The sequence below is a fragment of the Octopus sinensis genome, linkage group LG3 (assembly GCF_006345805.1).
Source record: "Octopus sinensis linkage group LG3, ASM634580v1, whole genome shotgun sequence".
In the NCBI taxonomy this organism is placed as follows: Eukaryota; Metazoa; Mollusca; class Cephalopoda; order Octopoda; family Octopodidae; genus Octopus; species Octopus sinensis.
Window position 1 is genome coordinate 57649213 of NC_042999.1, and position 19922 is coordinate 57669134.

Below are 19922 nucleotides of genomic sequence, written 5' to 3' on the forward strand. Positions count from 1 at the left end.
AACTTTGATTTGTAATTAGACTAGAACAAGTTGTATATGGTTACTGAATTTTAAAAATGTCATTATAGATAAAGTATAAGGTACAAACACGGAAGAATGAATGGGGAAAATAAATAGCTGAAATTGATAAAGAAAGAGACTGAATGGCCTATAATGGTTATAAAATTACTAATACACATAATTTAATTGAAAATATATAAAAGTTGGTAAAACGTGTTTAATGTAATTGATATTGAAAATATTTGTTATAAATAAGGAGGCCTCAATTTATTGATTAAAGTCATTGATAAGCTACAATGATGGAATGATATCGTGGTTTGAAAGATGAGAAATATTGTAAATATTAAAAAGACAATATATTATTGGAAATATAAAAAAGCAAACAAATTGAAGACTAAATAAAATAAAGAGAAATATTTTAAAACGTAGATGATAAACAAAAAGAGAAAAATTACTGGAAATAGAATATAATAGAAGGAGGAAAGAGAGAATAGGGTGAGGTACTGGATGGATGTGCATGGTATGTATGTGTATATACTGTAAATAAGGAAATGTCAGTCCAAAATTAATGCAAAATTTATTTATTATATACATGTAAGATAATAGATTTGAAGACAGAACTATAATACCAAGTTACTGTTATTTAGTTACAGGCTTGCTTTCATTCTGTTGAGTAATTTAATCATTGCTACCAGTATCAACCACATCAATCTTCTATACAAGTGTCCCACGCTGCAGCATCAGTCAGTCTTTTTGTATGACACACAAGTGTCCACCTTGTGTATTTTTGTAGTAAAAGAACGCATACGAACTTGGCTTGAATTGGCAATGAACTGTGGGCCAGTTTCACCCCAGCTTTCTGGAGTTTCCAAATCTTTATGAGTGTAGACCAATACATCAAAGTTACCTGAAAACAAAAATATGAAGAAGATAGAGTTTTACATAAAAGATACAATACCAAAATGATGGAGTCTACACAAGTAGTGAAATATAGAAAATTATCATGCCAGTTGAAATGTTAACATAGATGTTTGAGAGAAATCTAAATACAAGTGTTTTACAGCTGGGGCATAACTCTCCGTTCAAAATTTACTGGAGACAATTCAATAAGAGATCCTGAGAGATCCTCAGTACTGTCTTTCAACCAACTAGAAAGAATAATCAAAACTCTCAAAATTGGAAGGAGATATTGGATAAGTGTAATCTAAGATAAACCATGTTTGCAAAGAAGGAATAGTAACGATTCGAACTTATAATTCTGCTGCTAGGTCTGATCTGGGGTTAAACAACAGCAACTTCCCTAGATAAGGGAGTGACATCAAACATTTAAATCAAACTCTGCTGTCATCATCTTTACACAAAATGGAATTTATACTAGCTTTATTTAAGAAATCTAAATTCTTTAACACAAAACAACATCCACTATGCAGGTGCTCAATGGATGGATGGACAGTAGTGGGGGACAAAACAACAGGTAAATTGAAGATTCTACAAAATTCATGGATGAATGCACGGTGGTCAAACTAATATCAAGAAACTGTGTTCAACAATAATAAACAAGTCAACCAGGTCATAAAAAACATCCCAGAAAGCAGGGGAACTTTCAAGAATTTTATCTAAACGTCAGTCACACCTCAATATGCTTTCCAGCAAATTAATCTGAGACAATCAAATTAAATACACAAACATAAATAGAAATACATATACAGAAGTATATAAAGATAAACCCAAAAATACACACCCACCCACATACATACATACATATGTGAATTCAGTAGTGCTGTGAAATTCTTAGATCTGAAAAGAACATGAGATTTTTCAGAAACTCTCATACCATAGTGTTTAAAAACCTTTGTAGCTAACATTGATAATAGAATATCAAATCTCTCTTCTTCTAAACAAATATCTGAAAAAGCAATGCCCAAGCTAACACTGGCTTCGAAGGTATATTATAACCTTGCAAGTAAATATATGAACCATAAAAATAGACCTAGGAAAACAATTTGGTCTCTTGTTTTCTCACTAAATGTCAAAACCAACATAGTCAAGAAATTCCTGCCTCTTTTAGATAAGCATTTCCTAGTAAACCACAAATACAGCAAGATTTTTAGCAGATGCTTGACTAAAGTATCATAATGCTGTTATGCCAAAATGAAGAACATTATCACTTGTAAGTATCAACAAGTGGCTACTCCTAGCAGTAACTATTAAGACCCTGTAGGTTGCCCACTTAACCAGGCATGTGATAAACTGTTGAATATGAGGGCCAAAGTAATAGCAACGCTTCAACGTAACCTACAGGATATGTGAAGGCAATTACAAAAGATATTATGCAAACCACCTATCTTCTTTCCAGCACATTGACTAAATTAAAGCCACTAAGTTGGCTAGCCATGGATGGAGTTTGAAGACCAGCTGCACACCACATACAATCAAGCAGAGAATTGTAGAGAAATTCATGCCCTCTGTGACCTGGTGTGGCAGAATCTACTAAGGTCATGATTGTCTACGGGAGCATATTGGAGAGCATCCAGCACATTGCTAACTGCATCCGCCAAAGCATCAAGTTAACTATAGAATACCCCATTAGGTACCCTAACAATAAACTCCGTCCTTGACACAGCTTTGGTTGGTGACTGGGAACAGCAGAATGCAGTTCCTCCACTCCTATTACATGGAACCATAGCTTCTAAATATTTTGTTCACAAGAATTCAGCTTTGTCACACAACATGAAAATCAACATACTGATAGCAGACTTAGGATAATGAACAATGCGTCCCCACTATGCAAACCCTATCAAACAAAGAAACACGTACAGAACTTCATGCACCACATGCAATTCTCTGGACATGTCCCGAAAGATAGGGTTTGGATATACAGGGAAGCTAGAAAAAAGTTAGATAGCATTATATGCAATGAAACCAGTGGTACCTGCCCTAGATACTGAAATAAAGACTGGAATAAGACAAACAGAGTTTGTGACAAAGCAAACAGGGTGAATACATGGTACAAGGCTGACAAATATCGAGTGATGTTTGTAGAGACCACAGCCCATGGAGAACTAGCACAAAGATTTAGGTCAGCTCTGAAGGCGGCCAAATCATTGAAAAGCCTGGAAACTCCATCAGATCACAATTATATATAGAACATACCCCGTTGAGAGTACCACACGCACCAATGAAAACTGCATGGTATGTAAGATTAACCCTGGCGTTAACTGTAGAACTAGAAATGTAGTCTACAGCATAAGGTGCTTGTAAAGACAAGAACATGACATACATTGGTGAGGGATCTAGAAGCATTGCAGAGAGACTAAATGAACATTTGAGACAATATGACAACAAAAAACAGTCCTCCATACTCAACCAACATGGAGGCACACTGGGTCAACTTGACACCTACATTTTAACCAAGCACCTAAAGGACCCAACGCTCTGACAAATACAGGAGTATGTCCTCATAAATGTAACATCCCCAGCACTAAATAGGAGATATACATAGAAGATAGTGATACCTCAATACCCACAGTTTATACATACACAGGTAGATTTGTTAGTAGGCTATTACGTAGAAACACGCATATATACATATATATATATGTAGGTAAATGGAAATGTAAGTAAACAAATAAATAGATAGATAGGTACATAGGTAATACGGACAGACAAACATACAAACACGCATATGTATATGTGTATATATATATTACTCTTTTTACTCTTTTACTTGTTTCAGTCATTTGACTGCGGCCATGATGGAGCACCGCCTTTAGTCGAGCAAATAGACCCCGGGACTTATTCTTTGTAAGCCCAGTACTTATTATATCGGTCTCTTTTGCCGAACCGCTAAGTGACGAGGACGTAAACACACCAGCATCGGTTGTCAAGCGATGTTGGGGGACAAACACAGACACAAACATATATATATATATATATATATATATATAATATATATATATATATACATATATACGACAGGCTTCTTTCAGTTTCCGTCTACCAAATCCACTCACATGGCATTGGTCGGCCCGGGGCTATAGCAGAAGACACTTGCCCAAGATGCCACGCAGTGGGACTGAACCTGGAACCATGTGGTTGATTAGCAAGCTACTTACCACACAGCCACTCCTGCGCCTTATATATATATATATGCATAAACACACATGCGCACAAACAAACAAAAAGAATGCAGCTCCGATAAAGGACAAGAAACAATGAAAATTTTAGTAAAAATAAATGAGTAAATGAGTGGAAATTGATCTGGTGAGTGTATTAATGAATAAGTCATTAAAACAGAATGACTCTTCCAAGACACAATTATATATATATATTTATTTATATAGATTGATTACATTCAGGACTATGTCAACAATTTGGTGATAAATGCCTGCCTTCAGCTGTACAAGCCTGGAACATGTGGCACTACTTATTACAAAATATGAAAACAGATGCTACCCGAGAGCAGAAAATATCTCCCTTCAGCATTAAATTTATCAAGGGAAGCAGCTCTTTCAGGCTTAATTGCAACATCATAGCAAAATTCCTATTGTAAGTAGGTTAACCCATAGCATGCTGTAGATCTCTCTTCTCAGTGCAATACAATGTGCCTGCAGCTACAGGGGAGAAAACTTGTACGGCACTATAACACATCAGTTTGCTAAAGGTTAATATAATGCAGATATAAAGTAATAAGATACTTTTTACAATAGACACAAGGCCTGAAGCTTGAGGGAGGGGCTTAGTCAATTGCTTCAACACCAGTGTTCAACTAGTGCCTCTTTTGCCCAGCATGCAAACGATTCTGCCAGCTCACCACCTTCAATAATAATAATAATAATAAAATGATTTCCAATTTTGGCACAAAGCCTTGGAGAAGGGGTAAGTCAATTACATTGACCTCCAGTACTCAATTGGTATTTATTTTATTGACCCCCAAAAGGATGAAGGGCAAAACTCAGAACATAAAGGCAGATGAAATGCCGCTAAGCATTTTGCCTGGAATGCTAATGATTCTGCCAGGTTGCTGCCTTGGAGGGAGGGAGGGAGCAAGAAGAACTCTACAATATAAAGTGTTGTCAAAAGCAGAACACTGGGAAAGGGTTATCTTTAGAGACATGATCAGAAAGGCTGCAACAGAGTGATCTACATCAAATGGTTAGATAGTGGTGTTAAACTGCCAAGCATATTACAGATGCTATCAAAGCAGGAGACTCTATGAGGTTGCTTGACCAACTGATGCAATAATCAGGTCAGATGTATTTACTAAGATACTGTTACAAAGGCTTAAGTCATTTCTGTAATCATACTAGTTTCAGGTTCCAATATCAGAATGAAAGACATAGTTATTTTTAGAAGAACAGTTAGGTAAATAGAATTGTTTACTTACAGGGAGTCTCAAGTAGGGGCAGAAATGTCACAGTGGCTGTTATTTGTCGCATCACTGCTCTAATCTCTTCTCGAACTGTCTTTTCGCTCTTTGGAGCAGGATTACTGCAATGAAGGACAACAATTACAACAAACAGAAGGTAATATTAGCTCTTAGTGAATATAATGAGAGTTTAGAGAAGCTGTTGAAGAAGTTCAGAGCTATTAGCTCTGTTGATAACAAAGGGTTTCTGCCTTTCTCACAATGCAAAAGGCAGACTATGAAGTGTGTGTATGTGAAAGATATGTGGTGTGACATGGTATTGAGGAATTTTGGAGATAGGAGAGAACGAATCAAATATGATCCATGAGCTGAGAAGTGGCTAGGAATTAAGAGCATCAACTGATGTATAAAAGAGAGATGATTGTGCTGCAAGGGACAATAGAATGAATGAGGAGTGCTGACAATAAAAATGTCAAGTGCTGATAATGGAAGATGAGAGAGCATCAGGTTTTAAAAAGATGAGTTTCACAAAAAAGATGACTAAGACAACAGGCTTTACACTGTGTAAAAGACCCATACCACATGCTAAAATAGATAAGTGGAACTGTCATGCAATGCTATGATAAAATTGCATCTCAAAGACTAGGGTTCCTCTCAAAATCTTGACATAATACTTGAACTGCAAAAATACCTGTTTTCTTTAGTGCCTGGACGGTCATCTTCTACATCAAACTGCCATCGTTCCAAGACTTCATTAGTATCAGCACATCGGATAACAACCACCAATTTCTCTAACATCATATTGGCCAACCATTCTACAGAAGAAGGAAAACAAAATTTAAATTCATCCCTTAATACAAAAAATTGTAGGGTACTGGAGTATAATGTTATTAAAACATGGATATTCTTTTATACTGGAACAGAACCTATCATTGTGTTCTAATTTCAGCTTGTTATACTCGTCAATAAAAGACAAGAGTTTACTGGTATTTTAGTAATCTCTGGCAAAATCTGGATTACTTTAAAAATAAACTGGTGACAATGTATTGTTACTAGAAATGAAGAGAGAAAAAGGTTCATAGATTTTCATGTAATTTAGATATCATTAACAGACAAGCTCTAGCCTCTGGTCCATGGGCAAAGTAATATTTCCCCTCAACCTTCAAACATGAACAGCACAATGGCTGGACATGAGTGCATGGACGATTGCAAAAAAACACTTACACTTAGTACAGATATTCAGAAAAGGAAACACAAACACACGTATTTGTTTGTTCTTTCGTTTCTATGTATGTATATACATTACAATAGATTTCTTTCAGTGTCCCTTCTATAAGATCCACTCACAAGGCTTTGGTAGGCCTGAGACTATAATAGAAAGCACTTGCTCTAAAATGCTGTGCAGAAGGATTAAACCTGAAGCTAAGTGGTTATAGAGAAAATTTCTTCATACAGCCATGCCTGCAATTAAACTGCTCTTCAAAACTATAAAGCCAGAGTACCATGTTTTTTCTGGTGAACTATATTACTTAAATTCAAGAAACTCACCTCTAGATAGGAAATGGAATAGCAGGCAGCATTGCAAATTTCAAATTTATTGAAATCCAAAAATAAATTAGATAATAATTAAAAAAAAACATAGAGAGCCAGAAACCCTCCTATTCAAAACTATAATGCCAGGTTGAATAATGATGCAAAACAGGAAATTATGATTTCAATGATATTCTCATGCAATACATCAATAATAGTGTGTTTGACCACCATCTTTCTGAATTACTTCAAAGACAAGCGATTTCATGCTCCCAATCAACTTCTGCAGCAGATCAAGTAGAAGCTCTTCCCAGGCCTTCTTTATAGCCATTTTTGAGTTCATCAAGAGATGAATATTGCTTGCCTTCACTGTACACAGCATTCACGAGATATCCCCAGGCATTCTCTATAGGATTAAAATCAGGACTTCTAGCTGGTCATGGCATAACTTCAACCTCAATTGCATGGAGGAAATCCAAAGTTACCTTTGCTTTATGAATAGGAGCATTGTCCGGTTGAAATATGAAGTTCTTGCCCTCTTCCTTCTTCATCAATGACAAGTGGCAGATATTGCTCCCCACACCATAATACCTCCTCCACTGTTCTGCCACTTGGAATAAGACTTATAACCATCAGGGCCATCCAAATTCCATTTTTTCTCATCAAAGAACAGAACCCTGGTCCATTCACCATCCCACATCTGATGCTGCTGAGCAAACTCCAATCTAGCAGCTTTGTAGGAAAGAGACAATAACAGATGACCTAGCTGCACTTCTTCAGGTGGAAACCATGGTTCAAAATCACTCTTCTTACGGTGAATGTCAAAGTTCCTATTCCTTCTGATGCCTTGATTTTGGAAACAGAAAAGTTGCAAGACTTCTTCACAGCTCTGACAATGGCCCTTTTTATCCCTTTCTGATGAAGCCTTGGGATGTCCACCAGCATGAACCCCGTTGTACCCATCAGGATCTTTCAGAAAATTGTCCACTAGCATTCTGCTTCGCCGAATTTCCTTGGCAATCTTCTGGTTACTCATCCCTTTTGCTTTCAATGCAATAATCGTCCCTTGTTCAATTTTATATTGGAAATGTAATCTGGATCATGGAGAATATGATTGAGTAGAATACTTTCTGAAACAATCTGGAAAGAAGTGAAAATATATTAGTGGCTTTAGTGTTGATTTGCTACGAAAAATTGGAAAATCAGCTGTTTTAACGTGATAATATAGGTAGGAAGTTTACATTTCAAAATATTCATGAAATGCCTATTTACAATATATTATGCCCCTTAGTACACTTAAATACAGAGCTAAATTTCTAAATAACTTAAAAGAAATGTGGTTCTATAGTACTGAATATTAGTTTATATGTATCTTAATTCTAATTTCAGTGGTTTCCTGTCAAGCTGCATGATTTCAATGTGTACCATCATGGATCTAACTGATCTCTGATGTACACTATCAATTCTAATGTACATCAAGGTTTTGGTATGTTTCCCACTCTTCCAAACATATAATTACAACTTACTTTTTTCATCTCCTCTAACAACACACACTCCTATGTAAACAATACTACCCTTCGCTCATCCTTAATTTCTGCACTTAAATGAAACTTCCAGACACATATACAATGTCCTTGGAAACACAACAATCTAGTCTTTTCCCACAATACAGATTCTCCTTACGATCTGGTTCAGACTTTATTCAAAGATACTGCCCTCCAAAATAGATCAGATAACTATGTTTCAGCTGTACATTCCATTTTTGCAATGGTTTCTACAGTTGGATGCCCCTTCTAACTAAAACAACCTTTACTGGGTGCATTTTACTGAGGTATTGGCACTAGGGGCGCTATCATGTCCTCATTGCTGCTAGAGTGCTTTCTATTTTACACTGACTTTATTTGGTTGCCAGCCACTTTATATTGTGCATTATATGCATTTTATTGTGGCATCAACACTTGAGTTGTTGCTTAGTTCTCTGTTCTTTTCAAGGTGAATTTCCATCAAATCACATTACCATTTAAAATAACATTAAAAGGACACATTTGATAAGGTAACCCTAAATATACAATACATGAAAATAAGATGGGACAGTCATAACTGGAACACTTTTCATCATAGGTTTGCTCAGAGTTGATCAGGGTCTAAAATAACAACACTGTAGTTAGATAAAACATCTTAAAGGGAAATATTTTGGCTACTTCAGTAACATTTTACCTTTGACATGTGACATTATATCATCAAAGTATTTCTTCAGTTCTTCAATTTCAAACACAAACAAGGACAACCCAAATTTCTTTTCCTCTGAAAAAGATTCTGGGGGATAGATTCCACGTTGATAAAGAATATTGTTGACACCATAATCTAAAAAGAAACAAAATACAGAAATGGATTTTCTAATTTAAGGTATCAATTTTTTTTTTATTATACAAGTTTTTATCCATTTGATGGAAAAAATATCCCCACATTTTTCTTAAAAAAAAAACAAACTAAATTTCAAACATATCTTTGAAAAAATGTCTAAGTTGTTAATTTTCTGATCTACAGATCACATCTTTAGAGATATTTGTACTGTAGGTACTCATATCTCTCCATTGGGATTTTAAGAGAAAGTTACCACTGCCTTTTGAAGTACTAAAGGGAAGCTATCACCTTTTACTCCATCTGAATTTTTTTTGAACTTTTTGTTATACCATAGATTGATATATTCTATTTAATATCTACGTATGCCTTCTACTTCTTGCTTACCTGCTCTAGTGGGCCACTAAATTCTTGCACTTTATCTTTGGCATTTTCTGTCTTCAATATTATAAAAATGCACGTTTATATCCTTTTTAGACCTTATCCAATAACTATATTTATTTGTGATCATGTGTTTGTTAATTAGTCATATGTTTACTTCTGCCTGCCACATTTGTCTCTCTCTCTCTCTCTCCTAATTAAACCAACTTCAGCTGTCATTTATTTATACAGCTTCCTTTAATTTTTCTGAGGAGATTGTCATGCAACTACTTGTCCATCTTTTATTTTATTACACACACACAGGGGTTGTACAAAACAATGGAAACACCATTTTTATTTAACTACACTCTCCGAGTGGTTGACATCAGGAAGGGCATCCAGGTGTAGAAACCCTGCCAGATCAGATTGAAGCCTGGTGCAGCCTCCTGGCTTGCCAGTCCTGTCAAACCATCCGACCCATGTCAGCATGGAAAGTGGACGTTAAACGGTGATGATGATTTCATCTATAGGAAATCTTACAAATTCAAAATAAATGTCTCTATGTCTTGTAATTCATAATACAGCAATGTTTCGGGGGGGGGGGAGATATCACATTTAACTTAAAATGAATAACTTGGCTGGTCATGTATATGTAAATTTGGTAATTGGAAACTACATGCAGAAAGGAGTAGGTAGAAATTCTATATGATGTACCCCATGTTTTTTGAGTGCAAAGTGTGATCACAGACAGACTAACAAAAGATGACTTCATAAGTCGTAGGTGTGAGAGAATAATTAGCAGTAAGAGCACAATTAAATAAATTCTTTCAAATATTAAAAAAATATATATATAAAATAAACCAGGAGGAGAATAAGAGCCAGAACCTGATAGATACCTACCTGCACACTACATTCCTCACTGAACTCATTAACTCTCCTCTTTCTCTTTCCTTTATGATTGTTAGCTTGTTTAAATTTCTCCCCTAAATCTTATGTTTGTCTCCATGAGATCTGAGGCTTGATTATCCATATGGCCACTCTTACCCATCCTTGCTACCTATACTAAGGTCTCTCTTATTTCTTTTTCTTGATTAGTAGCAAGCCATTCTCTATGGCTGTACTCAGTTCATCACCCCATATGTGGGTACAACTAGGTCCCAGCCAGCACCAGTGAAGAGTTATAGTTCACATTATAAAGTGCTCATCATTGCATTAGGGCCTTTGGAATCCTATTCTATTTAATGTTTAATTCCTGATTTTATTTGTTGATTAAAATTTGAAGAGCAGCTGATGTAGCACATACAGCAAGTGTTGAAGAATAAAGAAATGAATGGATAGCAACTTTAATGAAAGGGAAAAAATTAATCATGTGTGTAAATCTAATACCTAATCGCCCAGCACAGTTCAACTTCTCTTATTCCTCGTAGGTACAGATGTAATCAGAGTGTGAACAACAAAGAACTAGGCAACCTCACCAAAAACAGGTTCCCTAACATTAGGATAGCAACTTTATATATATAGATGCAATGAAAGAGATCTTCAGTCAAACTCCTCGTGGGTTGGAGGCAGCAGTTCAAACTCTTGTTGGTGAGCAATGGTGATAGCAGAGGTGGCATAGTTATACTGATAGCTGAGAGGTAGGAAGATAAAGTAATGGAGGTAGACAGGTGTGCTTTCAAAGACACCTACTCTATTGCTGACACTTATCAAAGATTCTTTTCCACTTAAAAATTGAAGATTCTGAAAACCCCCAAAACACGTTTTCAAAATTTTAATTTTCCCTATCTACACCCCTCTGGAAAAGAAAAAAAAAGTGGGGGCTAGGGTTAACCCTAAAATTTTTGCAATCTGATTCATCGTTTAGCTGCTGTTTCTAGCATGTCGAGTTTTCTGTTTAGATACTTATGTCTGCTATTTTAGTAGGAGGGGAGATGTGTTGGATCTTTTTGGTTTGAACGGCAGTTTTTTAAAATATTTTCCACATAACTAAACACTTTTAAACTTCATATACTGGTAGAATGTGTTTATAAAACATCTTTTTCTCTTGGCTTTATTGAGAAAATTCTAGTTTGTAAGATATTTGTTGGTTTTTTTCTTCAATTTCTGCAATTTCAACCAATCAATGACGTCTATTGAGGTAAAAAAAACACATTCTGTGCCATATGAATATGTCCCTCCCTTAAGAAACAGGGGTTCAAAATTTTGAAATGCGGATTTGTTTTGCAGATTTGGAATCTCTGCAGTCGAAAAGATGGGTTTCTGTAGAACCACCTACCCCAAAGGGGTATGTCCTTTACCTCTGCCAGGCAGGGGGAGTAGGAATTAAAATTTTGAAATGCCGATTTTTTTTTGCACATTCATAATCTCCACAGTCAAAAGAGATGGGTTTCTGTAGTGGGGGGAAAAAGTTGACGGTAGGGGTGTGCAGTCCAAGTCCTTTACTTCCGCCTGCCTGTTTTCATGTCAACAGTACAAATTATAACCACAGTGTGTTCTACTTTCAAATTCACTTCATTTCCTAGATAGAATTACAAATAGGTGTTTATTGTTGACTCATACAATGTTCTCATAGGATTCTGACTTAAAGAGTTCAAATCTAGTTACTTCATGAAAAGTTTTGAATTATTTTGGTCACCTGGACAGAATCAGAATAGCAAAGTGTTCCAAGTCATGACCATCCCGATATTTTTTAAGACAATAGGATGATTTGAGCGAGATTTGGCAACCATTTCTAGCAAGTCGAGCGACTTCGTAGAGGCTTCCCCGTTCGTTCGATGTTACTTTATTTATGTTTATACTATTTTGGTGTTTAGCCATTCAGTCCTTCTCTCCGACATGGTGCATTTAAGGCAACATCATCCACTGAGTTATCTCCTTTTCAAGCTGGTAAATTTGGTTGCTATTTCTAACAAGCCAAACGATCGCGTAAGGAACTGCTGTCTCATGTTCTCTCGTTTATGACTGACAGTGATCTGTTGCAACTAGAGAGGTGGCTATGAGTATCAAGAGATAAGACCCTGTCTGGGTATCCGCATCCCATTCAAATGCTGTGGGTGCGGCTTTGAACCCGTTTTTGTCAAACGTCATTTTGAAGCTGAAAATTAGTATGGTGCTGGCTGAAATCAAGGCATTTTTTTCTTTATCGCGATGATTATATAACTTGCCTTAGAAGTTCAAGCATTGCCTAAAGGGTTGCCCTTGAAAATAATTACACGTAAGGAAGTTTTCCTGACTGTAGCGGTCGTTGTTAACAAAATAACAACCAATTCCATTTACTTTTTAATTACAAACCAACGAGGAAGCCTCTTCGTGATCACTGGTCGTGCTAAAAATAACATCCAAATCACACTATCGTCTATAAAAAAAGAACGCAGATAATATATAGGGCAAGACTTCCTTTTGTAACCCCTCCCCCCCTTTATTTATTTTTTTTTTTTACCTTTGGGAACAAGTCTTTACATATATAGTATTAGATACACAAGCACCGAATAAAAGACAAAATGCTTGTGTCTGAAATGCCTTGAGTAAATCTACTGACTTAGGGATCAGCAATAACATCTCAAATATGTCGGTATTGTTTAGTGAAATAGATTAGACTGAAGTGCTCAGCAAATGTCGTTTGAGGGTAGACCTTTGATAAACAATTTAATTCTGCAATCTTCTATTTATTTTAGGTTAATAATTAATTCGGACGCGAGAGGATGCGAGGAAGGAAGAAACACAGAATGCAATAAACTCGTAATATATCTATCTCGTATTTGTAGTCAGACAAGAAATGGTTAGTCGTTAGACGAATAAAGGAAGACCGGGCGAAGTTTCGCATGTCGTAGCACAGATTTCCGTCGATTTCCGTAAAAAACTTTTATTTTTTTACATAAGTAATGAGAGCGAAAGAGACTAAGAGGAAGCGATTTTACGATGAGAAGGTTTCTCTTTGAAATCGGCCTGTGTGTGTTTGATGGGGTGTGGGAGACAGACAGTATGTTGTGTAAGTGAAGTGCTTCTGTTAGTGTGTGCGAAGAGACAGAGAGAGTAATGTGTGAAAGAGAGAGATAACTGATTTTTTACTCGGTGTATGTGTATATGTATGTATGCATGTATGTGTGTGTGTGTATGTATCTATGTATGTGTGTGTGTGTGTAAGTATGTGTGTATGTATGTATGTATGGCCGATTCATCGTAATTTTTTACTCGGTGTATGTGTATATGTATGTCTGCATGTATGTGTGTGTGTGTATGTTATGTATCTATGTATGTGTGTATGTGTATGTATGTATGTGTGTATGTATGTATGGTCGATTCAGTGTAATTTTTTACTCGGTGTATGTGTATATGTATGTCTGCATGTATGTGTGTGTGTGTATGTATCTATGTGTGTGTGTGTAAGTATGTGTGTGTGTATGTATGTATGTATGTGTGTGTGTGTATGTATCTATGTATGTGTGTGTGTGTGTATGTATGTATGTATGGCCGATTCATAGTAATTTTTTACTCGGTGTATGTGTATATGTATGTCTGTCTCTTCATACACACTAACAGAAGCACTTCACTTACACAACATACTGTCTGTCTCCCACACCCCATCAAACACACACAGGCCGACTTCAAAGTGAAACCTTCTCGTCGTAAAATCGCTTCCTCTTAGTCTCTTTCGCTCTCATTACTTATGTAAAAAAATAAAAGTTTTTTACGAAAATCGACGGAAATCTGTGCTACTACAACCGAAACTATGCCGAAGACCGGAATTATAATTGAAACACCATAGCAAGAAAAAAAAAAACTTGGCCTTTACACAATTACTAAGTCCTTAAATGTTGAAATATTGATACGACTTGCATAACTAACCAGCTCCTAGAATATATTTAATAAGAAAGAATAAAGGCTGAAAGGAGGACATTAATTAATAACATGATCATGGACGAAGGAAAAAGTGTTAAAAGGCTAACTAACACAAAAATTAGGGAAATTGAGGTTAATAATTAGAAAAACAGATGCTATAGTAGAAAGCGAAGAATATTCAACTTACAAAAGTATTCAGCAACAATATCTGTGGAACCTTTTAATTTAATTGCATCAACAACTTGAGTACCCGCCATTTTTTTCAAATTTCCAAACTTACTGGCGCTCTCTGTTGTTGGAGAGTTACTTCCCTTCTTACCGAACTATTTCTTATCTCTTTATTGCCCACAAAGGGCTAAACATAGAGAGGACAAACAAGGACAGACAAACGGATTAAGTCCATTACATCGACCTCGGTGCGTAACTGGTACTTATTTAATCGACCTCGAAAGGATGAAAGGCAAAGTCGACCTCGTCGGAATTTGAACTTCGAACGTAAAGACAAACGAAATACCTATTTCTATGTCTTTACTACCCACAAGGGGCTAAACACAGAGAGGACAAACAAACGGATTAAGACGATTATATCGACCTCAGTGCGTAACTGGTACTTATTTAATCGACCCCGAAAGGATGAAAGGCAAAGTCGACCTCGGCGGAATTTGAACTCAGAACGTAACGGCAGACGAAATACGGCTACGCATTTCGCGCTGCGTGCTAACGATTCTGCCAGCTCCCCGCCTTATACCGAACTATTTCTTCAGTCAACGTGGGGGACCTGCTTGTTGTCATTTCGTTCTCTTAAAATATGAATCGCTAAATCTTTATCACACCAATTTTTCTTTATTCAGAATGGAACGGACACATTGGATAATATAGTCTACATATTCTGTCTGAACGAAAAGAAAAAATGTCAGATTAAGTTCTATTGCATAAGTTAACAATCTTGAGCTAAATAGTGTTCACGCAGATAAGAAAGGGAAAACCTTTGTCTAGTCTGACCTAATTTATTTAGAAAAAAAATAAATACAGAACGCAAAATCGGTTCTACCTCTTTGGTCATTTGGCGCCCAACCGAAGAGTATCTATTTCTCTCCCTTCCATCGTTTCAGTCAAGCGATGGAAGGTGGGGGACAAACAGACTCACACACACACATAAATATATATATATATATATGACGGGCTTCTTTTAGTTTGGTCGGCCCGTGACTATAGTAGAAGGCCCGAGGTGTCACGCAGTGGGACTGAACCTGGACCATGTGGCTGGTAAACAAGCTACTTACCACACAGCCACGCCTGCGCCTATATGTATGTTATTTTATGAAGTCAGTTAAAAATGACGATTCTTCTCTATTTAATTTTAATAACTTTTTTTACAAACGTGTTCACGTAGGGTCTGTTATATGTTACTCTCAGATGAATTGAGTATCCATCACATATAAAGATTTTTGCCGGTCAAAGTGAATTCACTACACTAAGAGGATTTCACAGGGATCCCAATTATGAACATATAAAATTCACAAAATTAAAAAAAAATTGTATACACAGACATTATCAAAATTTCGTGTCTGTGGTTTGTTGCATACATAGATAAAAACAGTTAAAACTTATTATATAATAAAAATGAAATTATTGTATACAGTGCTCAGGTGCACCACAACTTGTCAAAAGTGCGTATAAAGCATATGTAGTAATGTACAAATGTCTGGAAAGTGGAGAGTGTATGGAGTGGAGAAAATCAGGTGTAGTGTTGGCGAATCTCAGGAAGCATAGAAGTTTTGAAGGATGCAGTGCTCCAACAACTAACAACTGATGCCGGCAGTTTGTTCCATGCTTCAGCAACTCTTAGAGTGAAAAAATGTTTCCGAAAGTCATGGGAGCTGTGCTGTTTTCTGACTTTGTAAACATGTTCACGGGTGGAGTTTGAAAAGGTGCTCAGAGTTATTGTTAGTAAGATAGTTAACTTTATGGGTGTCTGCCAAGACGTCGGAGCTTCAATGTATCCATGACAAGGGAAGTAAGGCGTTCAGAATATGGCAAATGCCTGATGGAGGTTATTCTCTTGGTTGCACGTCGCTGAACGGCTTCCAGACGATTAATATCCTGGGCAAGACAGGGGCTCCAGATCGGTGATGCAAATTCCAGGTGAGGCCACACCATAGCTATATAAAGCCTCAGATAGATAGCCGGAGAGCGGCTCACAAAAGACTTGGTGAGTGATGCCAAGGCACACTCAGCCTTCTTGGCAATTTTAGCGATGTGTTTTGTCCAACGCAAATCGCTGTCGACAATAATGCCCGTTCACAAGAATGTTACCTTTATTTCAGTATGATTTCGCTATCTTTTATTTAAATTTTTGTTTAATATATATTTATATTTAAATGAAAGTATTATTCCAAGCACAAAATATACCCCTAGTATTCCATATAAATGAATGTTATTCTAACAGACTAGAAATATTGGATAGTTATCTCCCTTTAGTTGTATCGCGAGCTAGCTCGTGCTGCGACAAAATGAAACTAAATTCCAAAGACGATGTGGTTTTTGATATATTAAAAAAGAAGGATGATTATGGCGGCTCATAGTTCTGATCAATTATATGTAAATAACGAGTTACTGTCATTATAATCAGGTCCAAACAATGTGTTTGCTGAATATGGCAGAAATAGCAGCCGAACATCATGTAATACAGTCATAAGCCAACTGCTGCCCGTGGGACTTTCTGAGTGGCATACGAACGAAAAATTATCTTTAATGTTTTTAGTTGTTTGGACCGCTTTAGTGAATCGAAAAGGTGTGATGTTTCATCAGGACAATGCACGACCCCACACTGCAAATATCACATCACAGAAGATCGAAGAGCTTGGTTGGGAAAAAAATTCCTCATCCACTTTATTATCCCGATCTTACTCCTTCAGACTATCATTTGTTTCATAGTTTACAGAATCGTTTACAGAGGAGGTCGAAACTGACATTTCAGAGTTCCTCGCTTTGAAACCAAAAGAGTTTTACATTGATTGGATTAAAAAATTGTAAATAGATGGAAGGAAGTCATAGATAATCAGAGAAAGTACATTAAGGATTAAATTTCAATCAAATATAACATTTGATCACTTGTTTTCTTTATTCAAAATTCGGCTTACAGAACTTATAGGATGACCTGATATATATATTTATATATATATGAGGTTCTCATTTTGTTAAATGAATAAATAATCCAACATTCTAATATCCGAAAGTTGATGAACAAACTAAATTTGTTTCTCCATTTTCCTATTTGTATTATAAATTTACGGTAAAAATACTTCTTTACCTTCACCAGTTTAATACAATAAGTGAGTTAATTGCATTGCAATTAAAAACATTCATGTATTAAGAATCTGGGTACTTTACCAACAGTATATTGGATAAATACTATCCCATAGTGGGTTACTCCCATAACCCCTATCTTACTTTGTATTATATATATATATATATATATATACATTCACACACATACAGGTGTGTGTGGGTGGGTCAGTGGTTAGAGCATAATGAGGTTGTGAGTTCGATTCCCGGACTAGGCTGTGTGTCATGTTCTTGAGCAAGACACTTTGTTTTACGTCGTTTCAATTCAGTCAGGTGAAGAAATGAGTTGCTACGTTACTGGTGCCAAGATGCATCGGCTTTTGTCTTTCCATTAGATAACAGCAGTGGTGTGGGTGGGCGACTGCTAGCCTTCCACAAACAACCTTGCTTAGACTTGTGCCTCGGAGGGAAACTTTCTAGGTTCAATTCTATAGCTACTTGTAGCCGGGGGGGGGGGGGGTCTTTACCCTTTACACATACACACGGTTACATACGTATACATGCATACATACGTATAATAAGTGATCATGGCTTGATAAGAAAAAATAAAAGAGCATTCATATATATTGAAATACAGAGATAGATTATTATCCACTTTTCAGTATAATAAATATATTATTATTTGAATAGTCTATATCTATTTGTACATAACACCTTTTGAAAGTTTTTCAATATCATTAATATATTTAATGACCATGTAAAATTGGTAAACTATAGCTGATTTAAAAAAAAAAGGTATGTAATAACACTCATACGAAAGAATAAATAAAAATAGAAACAGGAAAGCTAGAAAGATTTGGGTAAGTGAGGAAAAAGAACAGGTGAAGAGCAGTTAAATGTTTCTCTTATTAAATACTTTCGTATCCTTCATGATCCTTGAAAATAAAGGTTCCACCAACTTTGGTAGGCGTCCTAACACCACTTCTAAAATACCCTCCATCACACTAGCACCTTTTTACATTCGCATAAGCAATGTTATAAGGTTTCTGAAGAGCCCTTACAAGAGCCTAAAAGGTGATTCCATACAACCTGCTCGTGATAGAATGTAACACTGGTCAACACGATTTTTGGTACCAAGAAGCAAAGCATGTTTTTCCTTTTTTAGCTAATTTGATGGTGCTGATTCCGAAAATGACCTCAGTTTTTCATGGTTAGCTACCGTTTTTGCTGTACTGAAATTGCTCATTTTTTGGCAAAAAGATCAATTACGATCTTGGCTGATCGCGAAATTTAGTTAAAAAAGGTAGTAGAAACCCACGAATTTTCAGGTAGGCCGAGCGATTTATGTCAGCCATCTGAAATAAACTATTTTTATAAGAAAAAAAAGTGTCTTTGAGTCAAAACTTTTAAAATAGAAGTACCGAATTTTTTCTAATTTATTGCCAAAATTCAAATTAACTGATAAACTTTATCAGTAATACACTTTAGTAAACCTGATAATTAAGGTGACATAAAAAAAATGAAACCCTAATATCTTCTGTTTGATATTCATAAATTTATCGTATCCCTTTTATCCCTTCAACATGGAAGGAAACCAAGCACATTAAGAGGTTTTGTCTTCGCAGTTGGAAAAAAAACTCCAACTAAAGACATCCCAATTGAATGCACCTATTCCATTGCACATGATAAACATCATGAAAATGGTTTCGCCATAACATCTGCCCTCAACGCGTGGTTACAAAGATACGAAGTAGAATCTGCGTAACGACTCATTCCGGCTTTTGTTATTGACCTTTTTACGACTCTTTCCGTAGGACATTAGGAAAGATCAGATTACATAAATGTGAACACGCAAAGTGTCATGTAAATTCTCAACCAACTCATGTTCTTTTTTAATCATAGAGATAGATATCAAATGACATGACTTCAACGAGAGGATGCAAAAATCATCCTAACTTATTTTGCTGTACATGCGGCGAGATCACACTGAAAGCCAACAGGAAACCGATGTCTGACTTTTACAAGAAAGCCTATCGTGCTTACTTTCACGTCGAGCTTGGTTTTCAGGACAAATCGTGAGTGAACTCATGTGACAGTGGACTTCAGGTACCCGAAAATCGCTGAGATTCGCAATTCCTATTATCTGGCGTGAGCCAAAGAACCACTCCGACGAATG

The 19922-nt window shown here is 36.2% G+C and overlaps 1 protein-coding gene across 1 annotated transcript; it reads right to left on the reverse strand.

Annotated features, from left to right (window-relative positions):
- Positions 1-565: 565 nt before the first annotated feature.
- Positions 566-14793, reverse strand: LOC115209055 (mitotic spindle assembly checkpoint protein MAD2A). The gene is made up of 5 exons (XM_029777127.2): positions 14646-14793; positions 9116-9262; positions 6060-6183; positions 5387-5490; positions 566-907 (listed from the first exon to the last, which is right to left on the reverse strand). Exons 1-5 carry the CDS (start codon positions 14713-14715, stop codon positions 741-743), a joined length of 612 nt encoding a protein of 203 aa, XP_029632987.1. The 5' UTR covers positions 14716-14793; the 3' UTR covers positions 566-740.
- Positions 14794-19922: the final 5129 nt, after the last annotated feature.